Source organism: Sinocyclocheilus rhinocerous, unplaced genomic scaffold (genome assembly GCF_001515625.1).
Source record: "Sinocyclocheilus rhinocerous isolate Xijiao unplaced genomic scaffold, SAMN03320098_v1.1 scaffold562, whole genome shotgun sequence".
In the NCBI taxonomy this organism is placed as follows: domain Eukaryota; kingdom Metazoa; phylum Chordata; class Actinopteri; order Cypriniformes; family Cyprinidae; genus Sinocyclocheilus; species Sinocyclocheilus rhinocerous.
This window is the reverse complement of record NW_015641608.1, coordinates 1160309-1178246: the sequence shown is the minus strand read 5'-3', so window position 1 is coordinate 1178246 and position 17938 is coordinate 1160309. Positions and strand designations below refer to the sequence as shown.

At 36.9% G+C, this 17938-nt stretch overlaps 1 protein-coding gene and 1 pseudogene across 2 annotated transcripts in view; one reads left to right on the top strand and one right to left on the bottom strand.

Annotated features, from left to right (window-relative positions):
• LOC107755248 (sec1 family domain-containing protein 2-like) overlaps window positions 1-14645 on the bottom strand; it is a 141578-nt gene extending 126933 nt beyond the window's left edge. The window contains exons 1-2 of one of the 2 annotated variants that reach the window (XM_016571970.1): window positions 13705-14645; window positions 12769-12937 (exon numbers count right to left, since the gene is read on the bottom strand). In XM_016571970.1, the coding sequence (XP_016427456.1) occupies window positions 12769-12937; window positions 13705-14518 (983 nt within the window). In that variant the 5' untranslated portion in view covers window positions 14519-14645. The remainder of the gene's footprint in view (window positions 1-12768; window positions 12938-13704) is intronic. The other variant, XM_016571969.1, reaches the window with a different exon arrangement.
• Window positions 14646-15137: 492 nt separating this feature from the next.
• The window catches only part of LOC107755224 (pre-mRNA 3'-end-processing factor FIP1-like), a 33271-nt pseudogene continuing 30470 nt past the window's right edge, over window positions 15138-17938 (top strand).

The window sequence follows — 17938 nt, the reverse complement described above, 5'->3', positions numbered from 1 at the left end:
CCAGGAAGACAAGGGGTCCGTTTGGAATGTTTCGGAGGGGCAACATGGTTCCAATTTACCTCAAAACCTCCCCCCTTCTTTACTCCACTCCTCTCCTGCAGTGTTCCCCAGGCTCGACATCATGACAAGGGGGTTCAGCGAGTTTGTATATGAGTGTTTGTGCTGCATTAGTACTCTAACCTATGGAGGGCAGTGTTGGTCCGCAAAGACACAATATTTATTACCCATTCCTGTCACAACCTCCTTGTAAGGTTCAGTGTGTGTGTGTGTGTGTGGTAGGTATGGGAAGTTCAGGGTTCCTGGAAACACATGACTGAGCACTTAAGAATGGACTTCAACTGACTAAGTATGCCTGAATGCCTTAAGATCTGACTTTATACACACACAGACACTGAATTGCATCCAAAATTGTTCCAAAATGTGATTAACAATAATTAAATGCCGTTTCTCAATAATGTTTTGGGTGTGTCGTAATGTAACACAAACTTTAAATAAAATCCAAAACAATATGGAGCCAATGTTACACCCGCAATTTTACACAGATGTGATGTTATGATGCCATAATCGTAGTGACGGGCAGATTGATTTAGTAGACAGTGATTAAGTCTGTGTTTATCAACAACAGGAAACAAACAACCCCCCTCGTTAGCAGCATTCAATCCAGGTCAGTTATTCTTCAATTACACCCACTTCCAGGACTAATGATACTATGCAGACATATGCTTGCACACACAAGGAGACCTGGCAGACGCTCCATGGGTGAGGTGTGTGTTTTTCCGTGCTCATTACAATCTGTAACAGGACTCGGAGAGAAATAAACAAAACTAAAAATAAGAAACAAAAGTAAGCAGAAACCTGGATTCATCATCAGAGAAACAACGAGAGCACACACACAGGCCAGGTTTTTTTCCTGTCAGGGTTTGATAAAGGAAAGAGCAAAGGAAATAGGAGTGCAAAAAGTTTCTTAAATCTGAAAAGTATCTCCAAAGCGAGCCTGCCATTTTCACTTCAAAGACAAATGTCATCCGTCTCTTAAAGAGTCTCTTAAAGTGTCATTTGGAGAAGTACCGGAGATGGTAAACAAAGAGACTTTAATAAATTGGGTTGTTTCTAGCCTTTAGATCCATAGAGAATGAGATTATGTAATTGGCGGTTTTCATTGATAACTGCAGCTGAATATTTTATCTTTTGGCTTGGGTTGGTGTGTGGTTTTAACATTTTTTTTTTTAGTGAGCCCTGTGAGATCTAGCCATAAAACTGCCTCTCTGTTGCAATTACCATTCAGGTCTCCACATCACCAATTATTGTACTGTGATATAATTGTTTTATATAATGGTATATATACATACATACAGTATATACACACACACACATATAATATATATATATATATTTAAATTACTTTTTTCCCACATCAATCTACACTCCATACACCATACTGACAAAGCAAAAACAGAATTGTCACAACTTCGTAAATTTATTAAAAATAAAAAACTGAAATAAGTACATTGCATAAGTATTCATAACTAAATATTTAGCTGAAGCACCTTAACAGCCTCAAGTCTTTTTTTGATTGATGCGACAAGCTTTGCTCATCAGCATTTTGCATTTATCTGCCATTCTTCACCTACTTGAAGTGTAGTAATATCTACAAGCAATATGAATGCTCCTGAGCTAAATTTAAACTGTCCCAGATAAGGGTATGAATACTTATGCAATGGTATCATTTTATATTTAATAAATTTGCAAAGATGTTAAAAACCTGTTTTTTTTTTGCTTGACAATTATGGTGTATGGAGTGTATATTGTTGTGGAAAAAAACTAATTTAAAGCAGTTTAACATAAGGCAGCAACAAAACAAAATGTGAAAAAAATGAAGGGGTATGAATACATTCGCAAGGCACTGTACATATATAAGAACTACCATTTATAACAGTCAAAAATACAGCAAAAAAAAAAACAGTTTCATTATAATGTAAAATAACTTTTTTGCTCTTCTTAAAAAATTTAAAATATAATTTATTTCTGTGACGGCAAAGCAGTCATTACTCCAGTCTTCAGTGTCACATGATCCTTCAGAAATAATTATAATATGCTGATTTACTGCTCAAGAAGCATTTCTAATTATATCCATGCTGAAAACAGTCATAGTGCTTTTTTTTTTGTGTGTGGAAAATACATGTTTAGAATTTTTTTGATAGAACAGCATTAAAAAGAACAGCATTTATTTGAAATAGAAAACTTTTGTAACACTATAAATGTCTTTCACTTTTCACTTTTGAACAATTGAATGCATGACCTCAAACATTTAAATGTAATAAAAATATAAACATATATACATAAATGCAAGTAGTAACTATATTTACTGTTTGATTTTTGTGTTGAATGGTTCAATTAAGTTTACAGACCTTTTTAGTGGCTATCATCTCTCTCCATAAAGATAAATATCACTCTGCTAAAATCTTTGAGCTAAAAATGCTACACACATAAAAGCAACATCCTGTTACATAAATCTAAAAAAGACTGGCACACACAAACTCACAAAAATACACATTGCAAATCTCTCTCATCTGTGGCTCATTTTGTTTCATGTGAGACTCCCTGAGCGGAAGATAAATCCCAGAGAGCAGACACTAACCTTTAACACACAATTGATGGGAGCACAGTCACAGGTTCAGGAGCAGCTGCTGGCGCACTCACAGCCCGCTGGGGGTTTAGAGTTTCTGCAAGTATCAATACTGCATGTCTTCATCTCATTTAAATCTACTTATTCCTCTAGCTCCATTACAAACAGATTGACTTGACAATCAGTACAGCCAGAGGAGAGGAGAGGAGAGGAGAGGAGAGGAGAGACAAAATTACAACAGGAGCAGAGGAGAGTATAGAAAAGAGAAAAAAACAAGCTGAGAAGAAATGAGAAGAGGAGAAACAAGATAAGGCACAAACTGAGATGAGAAGAAATGAGAAGAGACAAGATGATGAGAAACAAACCAAGATAAGAAGAAATAAACAGAAGAGAAACAAGATGATGAGACACAAACCAAAATGAGAAGAGGAGACAGGATGAGGAGACACAAATTGAAGAGGAGACACAAGACGAGGAGACACAAATCGAGATGAGAATAAATGAGACAAGAAGGGGATAGAAAAGATGAGGAGACACAAACCAAGATGAGAAGAACAGACAAGATAAGACACAAACTGAGATGGGAAGAAATGAGATGAGAAGAGGAGACACCAGATGAGAAGACACAAACTGAGATGAGATGGAGAAGAGATAAAAAGGAGATCAGAGGAGAAAAAAGATGCGGAGGCACAAACTGAGATTAGAAGAAATGAGAAGAGACAAGATGATGATAAACAAACAAAGATAAGAAATAAAAAGTAGAAAAACAACATGAGGAGACACAAACCAAGATGAGAAGAAATGAGAAGAGGAGACACAAGAGAAGACACAAACTGAGATAAAATGGAGAAGAGATAAAAAGGAGATGAGAGGGAACAAACTGAGGTGAGAAGAGGAGACACAAGATGAGGAGACACAAACTGAGATCAGAAGAAGAGACAGGATGATGAGACACAAACTGACATGAGAAGAAATGAGACGAGAAGAATAGAGACAAGATTATAAAACAACCTAAGATGAGATGGAGAAGAGATAAGAAGGAGAAAAGAGAAGAGAAAAGATGAGAGGGCACAAAGTGAGATGAGAAGAAGTTAAGATGGAGATGAGATGAGAAGACAAGGAGATGAGGTGAGACAAGAAGAGAGGAGATGAGACAAGATAAAATGAAATGAGATGAGACAAGGTTAGATGAGATAAAAAAAAAAAGCTCTACTTTTTAAAATATGTTCCAAAAGCTATACACAAATCTCTAAGTCAGAGTTGTGTGTGGGCCTAAAGTGAGACTGACACCATATTCTGATTTAACAACCAACCTGTCAATCAGAGACAGGGAACTAGTTGGATGGATACAGCAGAGGCTAAAGAGAGAGTAAACAATATGATCTGTCAACAAAGACTCAAGTACTCAATGCTAAGCATGACAAATGACAGTCAGTCTCTTCAGCTGCCAGTAAAATAGTGTGTGATATATGTGTCTTCTCTCTAGTGTTGTTTTCTCACAGTGCAGTGTGGTTCATTTCTTTCCCCTCTACATACACACACTACCACTTTCATGGCGATATCCTCATCAGCTCTAGTATAACATGTGGGTTTAATGCTGGTTGGACAGGGCACACAGTTGGGTAAACGGTAGTAAAACATAGGGTAGAAGTGTGGAGGGTGTGTCACACACCCTTACATAAGCAAGGACATAGTTGAAGTATCCCACACACACAAAATCAAAGCACCATCGCTCTACCGCAGTGCCAAGAACAACCTATTACACCAGCCTGACTGGAACACACCTGACCACACACACACAATCTTCCAGTCCAAAAACAGATTCTTGGCCAATTGCAATTGTCTATTTGTATTACTGGAGCGGGGAATAAAGAAGTTAGACAGGTTGGTTGATGTTGCAGTAGAGCGTGAAACAGTCCTCCTTTAGCTAACCAAACGTGAAGTCTTGAAATCTGCTATAACCGAAATTTCACACACACAGCACAATCCATCCCACCAGAGACTGCATATGCTACCATTTTGTAGAACATAAATTCATGTCCTTAGTGAAGTATTTCAAAGCCAACCTACCAAAACACCAGTCACAGCTTTCATTACAAAGATGCTCAGATTTCTACCACAACCACACTAAAAACACAGAGAGATCTGGACGTTTCTCCAGTCAGACCTGAATAGGCGCAGTGTACAACCAGACTGTTATTAAAAGTTGGGGTTCTCACAGGCGAGGAAGAGGAAGTCTCCTATCAGCAGCCCGCGCCGGTCGCCTCAAGACGGACGTCTTGAAATGACCACCCATAATAACACTAAATCCAGCGACCCTGAAACAGAGCCTACAATTACAAAGGGAGACACCATACAATAAAAAAGGTCAAATTAGCCAGACAGTCCACAATTTGAATCTTAAAATAAAACCTTTTATAAATATTTTTCAGAGCCTATAGATATTGCTGGGCTAGAATAACACAATGCAGCCAATTACATTCACCTGAGCTGACAAGAAAAACGCCAATATCAGCACTACAGGGCTGGGCCACAAAAACCCAGTCAGAACCATTATTATTAGCGGTGTTTGCTAAGGCAAACATCCCTATTAGTATTGCTCACTCACTTGGGTTACAGACTGAACAGACTCCACTTATGACTCCAGTTCTGTTCAAAATAATGTGTTCTACATAAGAAAAATAGAAACCAAGGCTCACTGGAAAAATGTGCCCGTGGCAACCTTTGTTCAAAATGATACTACATCGCTTTTTGTACGTTTAACAACACTTTCAAAGTGAAATGTCCAGTAAGTGGGGCTAAAAGTGCATTCAGTTTCATCTAAGAGAGATATGTGAATCTGACAACAATCATTGTTGTACATATCGCGGTGGTTTGGAAATGAAATGTCTGCCGAGAAGCACTATTATGTTAATGCTCTATTGCATTTGAAAATAATGGAGCTCCTTCACTAAACCCTACCCTAAACCTAACCAATAATGTTAACAAAAGCAAACATGATATAAAAATTCATTTGTTGAAGCAACCATGGCTTTTTTGCTTTATTCTACAAGTCTGATCTCTTTTATTGTAACTTATGTTTCACTGGATGTGTACAAGAGCGCTGTACATCACAAGTGTAATGCTGCACCAGGTGAGTTACCAAGCAAGTTTACTTCATCAGAAAAGTCATAAATATTTTGAGGTGATAGTATTGTGCAAGGATCCACACAAAAGTATTTAATCAATCTGCCACAAAATTTGTGTGAAAACGAATTAAAGTTGTTGGTGTATTACTGACACTAGTGCTAATTTCAGATGGCAACTGTAGTAAAATGTATGTATAGATATGTTTTTGGAGTTCTGCAAATGTAGGTAGAGGGTGAAATATCCCTTTAAAGTTTAGTGTAAACCGTTTGTGCTGCAGACATGAATGATACCTCAAATAGTGCAGGGTTTTGAGGTGTGCTATTTTCTATTTTTAAGGATAAGGCTTACAATTTACACCTGGTGGATTATAAAGCAGGCAAAAAAATTCAATAGACTTATCTTGAGGTGAGAATATCAAAGAGACTTGTACACAACAAGTATGCTCTATTGATTTTGGCCAGTAAGCAAACAACCCCAAACATCTAAGCAAAGAGCTATGGGGTCAGCCTGATTTTTCACACTTTAATAATTAATACTTTTATTCAGCAAGTGACATGAAAATTGATTATAATGTTACAAAAGATTTATATTTTTTTTTAAAATGCTGTTCTTTTGAACTTTCTATTCATCAAAGAATCATGAACAAAAAAATAATGTATATATGAGAACAAAAAGCTAAAAAAAAAAAAAAAAAGCTTAAATACTTTACAAGCTTAAAAATAAAGGCTACGATTTGAACCAAAAGCACCTATTCAAAAACATTTTATTTCTTTATTCTTTAGAAACCACTCATAATGTAATCTAGTAGTAAGTATGTTTACACGCATAGTTATAATCGAGCTACTGCAGGTTTTGTACTCAAGCTACAGTCTTCATCCGTCTGTGATAATGCCAAATCGATAATTTAAAGGGTTAAACACACTTTGTGTGCCACCTCTGTCTTTTGAAAAGTGGATCACAAATTAAAAACTGATAAATGAACTTTTAAAGTGCATTTAATCCCATTCCTTGTGATGGCAAATTTTGCACAGACAAGCACCACTCATATTTGTTTTCAGAAATCTCTAGGTAGGAAGCTGTAGGAATGGAACTGCATTAAACTATTTGTGTTTAGATGATCTGTCTGATATGTGCATATTCTTCGACCTAGAATATTGGACTAGCAAAACTCGGTCAGAAATGAATGACTTAGTTGGCATTATACAACCGTCTCGAGAGACGTTTAAGGACATTAAGAGTCTAGGGAGTAGAGTTGCTCTCTTGAGGATCAGCTGGGCCCTGTCAGAATGCATGAAAAGATTTGATATTTGTCTGGAGCCTGTCTAGACTCTGCTAAACAAACCCTAGGCTTGTGACTCGCTTTCCTGCTGAGCTAAAGCTAGAAATCCCCACGCTCACATTGAACGGATTTGACTGCGTGGAACTGGACCGGTTCTCCTCCACTGAGTCCTGGAGCTCCAGCCGAGAATAAGCTGGCCTGAAAAAGAGGGAACCGGTGTAGATACAGAAAGAGTGGGCAAAATTAATGCTTTTTACCCTGAAACTTTAATTAGAAACATAAGGAAGGTGAAAAACACTAAACATGACATTCTAGGGAATACTAAAACTGCACGCAGCAACACAAAATCATTCTCTCATGAGCAAACAACCATTACTCAGTTAATGTGCAGATCACATCATGACAGAATGAGCACATACTGAGGTAATTAGCACACACGCCTACACAAGTACTAACAGATAATTGAAAACATTACAAGACAAAATCTAATACTGTATCTCAAAGCAGTCAGCATTGCACAAACACTTTAAAAGCGTACATATGATTTTCTTGTAAGTTCATTATCAGTACAAGTACTATTATTTACCAACTATATATCATTTATAAAAATCTAAGTTTATTGTTTTGTTTTTTTATATATGAATCATTCTGCCACATTTTAAAAGAATGAATCATTCTGCCACATTTTCTGTTTTGGCCAAAAAAAATAATTTACTTTTTTAACATTAACATTTCAAAATGATTTTTATTCAATTTAAATTATTATGTTTATTATAATATTATATAATATATAATATAATGAATATAATATAATATTAATATAATAGATTGCATTTGTAAAACAGAATGAAGAAAAGTTCTGTAAATTTGTTCCATGACTATAAATCTAATTCTGATAAACTAAAGTAAGGTTATCTGTGAATACCGTACTGTCGTTATTCCATATTCAACATTTTGAAAACCTCCATGGATTATGAGTTCCACATATAGGGTGGCTTATATACAGTGAAGAATGAATCTAGAGCATCAGGTACACACCACCTCATCTCTGCATTTGGATGCATGTTCAGGGCAGGCTTATTTAGGCTCAGAGCATGCTCTTTACAGTCCTTCAGAGAAATGTGCCAAGCCTGTCAGATGAGCTCTGTTTCACGCTGCTCTAGTCAAGCACATGATCGACCAAGCAAAAGGCATTTTCGTGTAAGGCCATCATTTGCATAGACTTACAATACACATCTCATTAAAGGTGAAGAAACTCTTCAGTGGTTTTGTGTTGACCAATTAATGTTTTGTAAAAGATTCAGAGAAGGTCAGAAAAACTAAATTCTGACTGTTCTTGCTGTAGAAAACGTAAGCTATCATTATGAGTGGCCCTCAAGGAAAAGTAAAATGTTACAAAGGTGGGAAATATGGGTCTTTTAAAGCGCAACACTGTAAAAACCAATTCCAAACCCTGTTAAATACGCACTTTTGCACACATCCAGTCACAGAAGGCTCTTCAAACGGAGACTTGTCCTATTCAGTCTCCACGCCATCTGGCTAACAGTGAGCTCTTGTATATTTACATGGAGGTCTCAAGAGTGTGTTTGTACTTAGCACTGCGGTGCTACTGTAACCAGCTAATGGCAGTGAAGGGATGTGGTATTGTGTATATATTGTGTAGGTAAAAAAGCAGATTCGATGCTCTCAACAACAGTGATTGAACAAGGTTTAGATGACAAAAAGGCACAATGGGAGCCCACAATGGAGACCAGACTAATCTGGCAGCTTTGGCAGCACAAAATGTAAAAGGTGAAACTGGTTTATTCATTGATATAGCTCATAGAGAAGTTCCTATCCCATAAACTCAATCACTCTGGAGCCAAAATCTTTCCGCAGGCAAATGTGCTCTCTGAATCCCTGTCTGATGGGATCTGGAAAGAAAACAGACATACAAAACAAGTTCCTCCTTTAACAAACCCTCACGTCTAACATGTGGTTTAGACCTAATGGGTCGTAAACAGCGTTTGGGTTTCCATGCTAATGCCATTTGACTTCCAGATGAAGTAGGTTTAGTTTTGACATTGCTGCTTGCTTAAAAAAATCGCATATCAAGAGAATATTTTGTCAATATCCAATGATCCACCACAAAATCATCTGCCAGAAAGGTTATATGGTGTCAATTACCCCAAACATTTTAACAGTAGATGTTTTCACTCAAGACTGAGTTCAGTCAAAGGCCATAGGTGCAATACATTTAGCAAAAAATTCCCATCCAAAAAGCATGACTGGGTTCATTTAGGAAAAATATTATTTTCCATTCAGACAGTGAGCGAGTTCACCAAATACGTGTTAAAACAATTGAGCAGCATGACAATATTACACAGAACAGCAGAAACTTGGGGTAATTCTTTACCACATCCCGCCTCGTAGGAAATGACATTGGCAAAAACTCCAGCAAAACCATTTAGTTATTCAAATACACATTTATGATGACAAAAGAAATGGTGGTTCTCCATTAAAAATACTTGGCTGGGCATTGTTCCTGTACTAACATTTGTGTAACCAAGTCTCATGGTTTCCTCAGATCTTTCCTACTGTGGACAGAAAGACTTTGAGAACAGTCATGATTATGCAATATATTTCTCTAATCCTTTACCAGAACTGTTTTTGGTCTAAACCAAACTACAGTAGGGAACATTACCCTTGGAACAGTGATGACAAAGGGCCAGTTTTACTAAACATGTCAAATTAGAGCAAGAGCGCAATTCCAAAACAACGCCGATGGCCGTGGAAATTTCTGCGGGTGATTTACTAATAACGTGCAAATTAAAGAACACAGACGCAACATCTAATTTACATATCGACCAACACAATATACCAAGCGCAGCGCAAATTAGTGTAGTCACAAATAAAGAATAAAGAAATAAAGAAGCCACAGTATGTTAAAAGGAACCGGAGGCCAAAAAATTAAGGTTTGCAAGAAGTTTTGATAGACCTGGTATTGCGTGACTAAAGGCCCGTTCACACCAAGGACGATAACTATAAAGATAACGATAAAGACATAGTTCTAAAAATCGTTCTCAATATTAAAGAATAGCAGAGTCCACACCACAACTATAACGATAAAGGCAAAGAGAAACGATATCGTTGGAATCACTTTCAAAACAATTTTTTCCCAACTGATGAACGATTAAAAAATCGACAGCCAATCAGAATCCATCCTGCTGTCTTGAGCTCAAGAATTTAAAGCGGCAGACGCATGTGCGCTTAGAATAAACGGATGATATCGTTCGCTGGTGTGGATGCTAATATCGTTATCTTTATAGTTATCGTTCTTGGTGTGAATGGGGCTTAAGTCATCTTTTATTTCCCAAAGCAAATTAAAAATAACATGGCTTGGCAAACGATATGTTCGGATAATGTGTTCTTCTGGCATTCCAAATAAATTGGGAAAAAATCCTCTCCCTTCTACCACGCACTCTCTGTTCTTTGCAGTGTAACCAATTGCAGCCATTTCATTCATTTAGTTTAAAGTGGTCCTATTATGCTCTTTTACAAAGTCTTGATTTTGTTTTGGGGTGTACTAGAACATGCTCTCATGCTTGGTGGTTCGAAAAACACATTATTTTTCACATAATTTACATTATTACAATACCTTTCTCCCCAGCCTGGCACAAACGGCTCGATTAGTTCCGGGTTTGATGAAGGCCCGCCTTCCGAAAAACGAAATGTGTTGTGATTGGTTAGCTGTGTTTCAGTACTGCCACGCCCCTTGCCAAAGCAGCAAGTTCCGTCTGCTCCGGTATAGTTAAGGATGGTGTCAATATTGCCATATCAATTTGAGCCGGATTCAGACTCAGAGAATATTGAACAAGAGGATTGCGCAGAACCTTTGCACGCACGGATATCGCAAGACATATTAGAGTGGTAACGTAATTGTTGTTTTTTGGCTAAATCACGTTTTAGATAGGATGTCAACAACCGCTTAAAAACAACTGCATTTACTATGTACAGATAAATGCAACGGTAATATGTATTACATCGCAGAAATGGCATACAACTTATACTTTGAAACGTAAATAAGTAACACACACAACAACAAAATAAAGCAGCACACTTACAGGCTGTGATGCAGATACAGCAGATTGTCCCGACAAAGTGGGAACTGCTCCGTCTTTCAGCAAAAGCTTTTTGGCGAAACCAGCACTGTACTCCCCTATGGTACTCACTCATGACTCCCCTCAAAACTTGACGTTACAGCAGCACTTCTTCTTCCTCGTCGTCTTGTCTGATGCACTCAGCCAGGCGTTCGAACCACGACCTCGTCCGTCCCCACCCCCCAACCATTTGAATTTCCGTAGGGGGATTTATTTTAATGATATTCTAATGGGCCGCTTTGTGACATCACAAAACCCGGAAAACAACACTGTAGTCCAAACGAGCCGTTCGTTGTAGTTCTTGAAAAGGGATTTTTTTTAAACGAAATATCTCCCTTTGGAGTGGACTTTGAGATTTGTAACTTTGTAGATCTTTTTTATGCCCAAACATACACACTACACACTGACTACAATTCAAAAAGTGAAAAAGCATAATAGGACCCCTTTAATGCTTTTTTGGGTGTTAAATAATGGCTCAAATTACCAGTAATTTGACGTGCGCAACCGTTAGTAAATAGCGTTGCGTGATTCATTTTAATACTCTCCTCCCATAAATTTTGCGTCTGAAAGGGAAACTCGAACAAATGCATATTCAATAAGGTCAGGCGCAAAAATAACTGTGTTCACGCCTTTTCAGCGCTAATTCGTCACTGCGCGTCTTTAGTAAATCCTGACAGTACTATTTTAACGTCCAAAGACGGTTTGTGCTGCCTCAAGCTGTAAGTAAAACTGGCCCCAAACCATCAGATAGATGGGTCAAAAAATGTTGATGTGTAAATGCAGCTTTATAGAGCTGCTGTGGTCTATTATGTCCTTAATAATTATTAAAAAGAAGTATTGACAAGAAAAAAAGTCCTCTGCAGACACTGAATTCAGAAGTACTCTTTGTTCTATTGCCTGTCATTTGTTTCTTTGTTCTTCATTTTAAAAGTGACTGTTTACTTGTGATTTTTGAAGCTATAATTACATTTTGCATGTGTGTGCGTATTTATTTATATTTATATACATTTGATAGCAACATGAAGTATATCACAATATACTTTTTAATTTTTTTATTTTTATTTATAAATATATATAAATACATTTGAAGTAAAGATTGTTTAAATCCTGTATGGCTCTGTAGAATAAGTTATAAGTTATGGGGCAAAATAACTTTTTATAATGACTTTCAGTATATGGACAAAAAAAATATTTTTTAAATATCTTTGTGTAAAACTATCCCTTTTTGTGTAAAACTTTTTGGTTAAACTATCCCCTTTAAGTACAAAGCTATTCAGTTCCAAAATCAAACCCTAGATTTAAACCTAAATGTTTGTTAAATGAGTTACTATTACAACCAGCCCATCTTAAAGATGTGATCAGTTTTAAAACATATACAAAAATTAAAATACTGATAATTCATAATAATGTGTAGCATTAAAAACAGTAATTGGGGTTGTAATTCCACCACAGTGTGAACATGATCTCAACGCATATTCATCTGGCCTTTACAATAGTGCTTTTGGGCATTTTCTGAACCGACTTTAGTTTTTTGAGCTAAAGAATTAACTTTATGATACTATGTTTGCATGCCATAACAGTGTAAATGCTCTTACTGGTTCTGTGCCAAGCAGCCTGGTGCCAATATGCCCTTGGTATCAGTTGTCTGCTTCAGGTGTGTGAGCTCCAGCATGTCCACCTGAACGTCAGTCACATGACCTGGCAACTGTGGCAACACGGACAGGATTTTCTCAACCAGATTGTCCCCATGGTGGCCAACAGCTCCTATAGATTAGGCAAAAGAGAAACAGAGGAAAAAGTAAATAGCTTTTGAAAGGAGATAGAATAAGTTATACTGTGTTATATGCCGCCATGATGTGACATATTAAGAAAAGACAGCACAGATTTCACCATATCTTCCCAGTTGTTTAATAACAGTAAAGACAGTTGTTTATGCTTAACATTACAAATTCTGTAAGGGTACATTTAAATACGCAGAGGCATTATCTAATAAAATGTGCACTAATTTGTATACATGTCCAGAACAGAAATCTGAACATTGGATAAAGCCAGGTTCATAATTCTTGTTGCAATTCATTCAGAGGGAATTTCGGATATATTTTTGTATCATGCCATAAAACACAAAATACTTTCAACAGCCAGGAAAAAAAGAACATTATTCACAGGATTTTAGGAATAAAATGTCATCAGGTGAATGATCCCTAACAATCCCGTCTAAAAATGTTTTTTTTTTTTTTTTTTACGTTTGGCTTAGGCAAGTACTAAGAAAGTGGTGAATTTTGGCTTGGTGTAGGAGAAAAATATCTAATTTTGAGAAAACTGCCTTGAAAGATATGCATTGTAATAAAATAAACACTTAAATGTGTATTTTGGTTATTTTCTTCCCACTAAACTGAAAGCGGACATGTTATGGAAGCCAAACAATCCAAAGTCTCAAAATTGACCAGTGCATGAAAAAAAACAATGATTTAGCCAGTAGTGTCTTGACTTAAGTACTAATGATTGAATATAATACAGTATTTAGACCACACCTGTAAGATCAAGAGTTCTGTCAATAAACACTATTGATGCTTTATTGGGGGCTGACTTCCTCCTGTTTTTGGCCTGTGGATGATTGGTCAGCTCCCCTGCGATCAGACGGCTCATCGGACCAACAGAAAAGCTCTCCTCACGGGTACTGATGAACTCAAACAGGGCGTTGAGGGCTGATGCGAGGGATTTAATCTGAATCTGCAACTCAGGTGGGAGAGAGTGCATATCCACATCCATCAGACTCCCAAATCGTTTTTTCTCTGGCCTCTTCTCATTGATGGCCTCAAGATCCACTTCCAATAACGGGAAAAGTTCAGAGAAAGCAGGCAAAAGGTGGAGCTGTTGTGTCAGAGGGGCAAAGACCACAGGAGCATGCATGACCTCAGCGGTATAGTTCATATCACCCATCCACTCACACAGTTTCTCTTCAAACTGCTCAAACACCGGGTTCCCCTCCAGATCAGTAGTCACATTATTCGCAAGCAGGTGAATGGAGTGAGGAACAGTTGTGAAAACTACGCAGTACTGGAAGTGACTGAGAGAAATTATGTCTTTGATAATGTCTGCGGTTCTACCTTTCAGCACGGTGCTGACCACAAACACGGCTTTGGGTTCATTCTGTCCGCCTGCTTCAAAGCTTGAGAACTGTTTGATGTTTCGAGCTCCAGCCTCAAACAGAAGCGCAGCTCCTCCGTTCCAGTGCAGACTCTCCAAGCACCGATCATCCATGAAAACAACAGCCTTTTTTACCTTTGACAGCACTTTTTCCCACGTCTGACCGGGAAAAGACACGACTCCATCCGTGGGCAACATATTTCCGCAAATGCTGGGGTTTTAAATTGAGACGAACGATAGCAACAGCAGAACTTTCAAACAGACACCATTCAACACAAACCCATGTGAGTCTCTCGAAGGTGACGTGGCGCAGAGGCGTCGCGATAATTATGCGTCATAGTATAACTGTCAGCTGGGAGTTTTGAAAAGTCGAGTACTGTATAATATAAATAATTCTTTATCCACTCTTGTACCCATTTTACAATAAAAACAGGTCACTATTCATTCTTTAACAGCAACATAAAAAGCAAAGCAAAAAAGACTGACTGCAAAGACTTATCCGTTGATTTACTACACACAGCGTGGGTTTGCTTATCAAGATTCTGATATACCATTATATATATATATATATATATATATATATATATATCCTTTTTTAAATAAACATTCTTATGTTTGTCTCAGTATGATTGTATATAAATTACGTTTTTATAAATGACGTGGTTGCCTTTGAATTTTGTTCATTGTTAAAAATTAAGAAAATTAAGAGTCAAGTAAACAATTTTTCTGTTAATCCAAAAAAATATATATATATATATAAATTTGTTCAAACGTGTGTATTGATGTGTTGATGTTGAACTTCCTGCGTGCTCCTGCAGTGAGGTGTGTCTCTTTGGTAACGCGCACCTGCTGCACCAGCACGCGGCGTGTCACCGTGACAGCTGTGACGGTAAACCCTAAAACTATTATCACACTACGCAAAGTTACTTTGTCGAACTCGGTGAATCTGAAAACTGATGAGCCTCTGATCTCAAAGCAAAAGCCCGGAGGTGATCATGTCCACAAGAGAGGTAGAGAAAACAGCTGATGAGAGCGCTGATGACGACACGGACTGACTTTATGGAGGTGAGAAATAAACGCACTGATGATCCAACTTTAAAACTGTCTGAAGTGGTTCAGCAAGGCAAGTCAAGCGTCCTCGTGAGATGAATAAGCACCAACATCTACCAAAACCAACAGCATACGTTTCGAAGCAGGGATCTGACCGTAAGTTTATTACATCAGAGACCGTTATTTATCCAGCTGCACGCGTTTCATAACATTTACTTTCAAATCAACCCTTACAGAGAACTTATGGTATGAATACATTTACACACACACCTAACATAACATGTAGTAAGTGCTGCTGCATTAAAAGTAGCTGATCAAAGTTGGACAATAATAATAGCTTAATAATAATAACATTTTAATCGAATAATGATAATAATAATATTCAGGGTATTGTTTTTTTGTTATTTTTAAATTATTTTCAGTATTAAATATAGCAGAGGACATGACATAATGTATAATGTCCAATAGGGATGAATCTGAGAAAAGAAAAATCAATGTAAAAATATACAATAGAGTTAACATTTTGAATATCATGTTTTAAAATCGTCTTTAAATTGATCCATTCATAAACTTGCAGCATTTTAGATGATGAAATGTATTCCTCCATCTGATACACCAATTATACCAAATATTTAAAAATAAATCTTTTTTTTGTTGTTGAGTGAAATCAATGAGATCAATAAGAACAGTATTGCAGTTTTATGATAAAAAAAAAAAGCTCTGTATTTTTTTTAATTGTGGGAGGCAAAATATATATTGCAGCGTAATACAATGATGATTGATAGAGATGGACAAATAAATGTTCCACAAAAACCTGATGTATCATATTCAATACTCTCATTTTATCATGATTTTTCTTAAACAACAAAAAATGTTTCAGTTTCAGTCCAGTAAGTGTTCATTCTGAAATATTAAATATATATATAATTTAATTTACTTACTAAAATTGGCACAAACATCCACACACACACACACACACACACACACACACCATGACCTGAAAGTGGACGTTTTTAGAATTACACTTTTAACAAAAAAATTAGAAACCATCAGTTGACAGAACGCTTATGATCATGTTGATAATTTAGATGCCTTACAAATTTACATGTCAAATATTATAGATAGTTAATTATAGAGTAAATATTTATGGGGTTAAAAACAACTATAGCAAAGCAATAACTATAAACTTCTTAAACTGTCTGTTTCCATGTGAAAACAAATCTTGTGCTATTCTCTACTTCTTTATTATAAATAGATGACAATTTTGATGAAGAAGAGACAACAGAAAAGGAAGTGTTCAGGTGAGTGTGCCCAAGAAAATATCTTCAGCTGTTGATGAGTTTCCAATGAGAAAGTTGATGGAGTAGAACTTGGAAAAGAGTTTTTAATGTTTTAGCATCTTTCTTTGTTTTTTTTATCTTAGTCCTTATGAATAGATGTTTATCCAAACTTTTGTAGACTACACAGTTCACAACTGCATGGAAAAGGCAGAAATATAGAGTAAAAACTGGTGCAAAGACCTTTGTATTAATTATTGCAGTATTTTGTTGACATCTTATATAGCTTTAATCCGGCAGTTGATTTATTAATCTTCTCCAAAATGTCTGTTTGCCTTTTTTTTAAGCATTATGAATCAGCTCTTCCTCATATTTGATTTCATTTGCATTTACAAATGTGCTCCATCAGCATTTACTCTAATACATATCCCTAACACAAACACACGCACATTAACATTTAAACTCTCTGCCGTTTTGGGATTTTCTGCTCCTGGCAATGTCAGTAACTTTCAGGTCACTTTAGGCCTGGCCTCTTTTGCATTTGAAATGAGAGTTTACAAGACCTAATGGTGTGCCGACTCAGAACAAGAGAGACTGACACATTTATTTCCTTTTAGGGCAAGTAGCATTGTACAAATGAAGCGTGTACATTTAATGCCCATTTCACCGCTTAGTAATGACCATGCATGCACATTAGCGTTATGTGACGCGTCTATGCCGATAGACCTCTTTACAAAAATGCTCCGAAAGCGGATCAAGCCACGCATGTCTGATGAAACTCTTCGGACGCTTGTTAAATTCAGCATTGGATGTGCACAGTATAAGCTCCTTTTATGTGCTCACTGGAGTAGGAATGAGAAGGAATATTAACCATTGTTTTATTCCTCTGCTTCCCAGCATTGCGTAGAGACGTGTTAGCTGTTTCTTGGAGTTGACGCAGCGTTTTTTATCGGTTGGATTGCTTCACCTTCATTAGAGTTGGGGCAAAACTCAAACCCAAGCGAGAATTTTCCCTCACGTTGCATTGGCCTTAAATAAGCCTGATGAGGCCGCAGTGATACAGCCTTTTTATTGTTCTGTAGCATCAATTAGTGCATGTGATTAAATCAGACAGACAGTTGAAGCTGACAGGAAGTCTGTGCATCCAAAGGAAAATGAAGTTTCTTCTGCAGAGCACACACCTGATCTCAGCTGACACTTAAATTAAGAGTGTGTTTAACGTTTAGTATTTTTAGAAAGTATTTTAATACACTTAATAGATAGAAATTATACTTTTAATATATATATATAT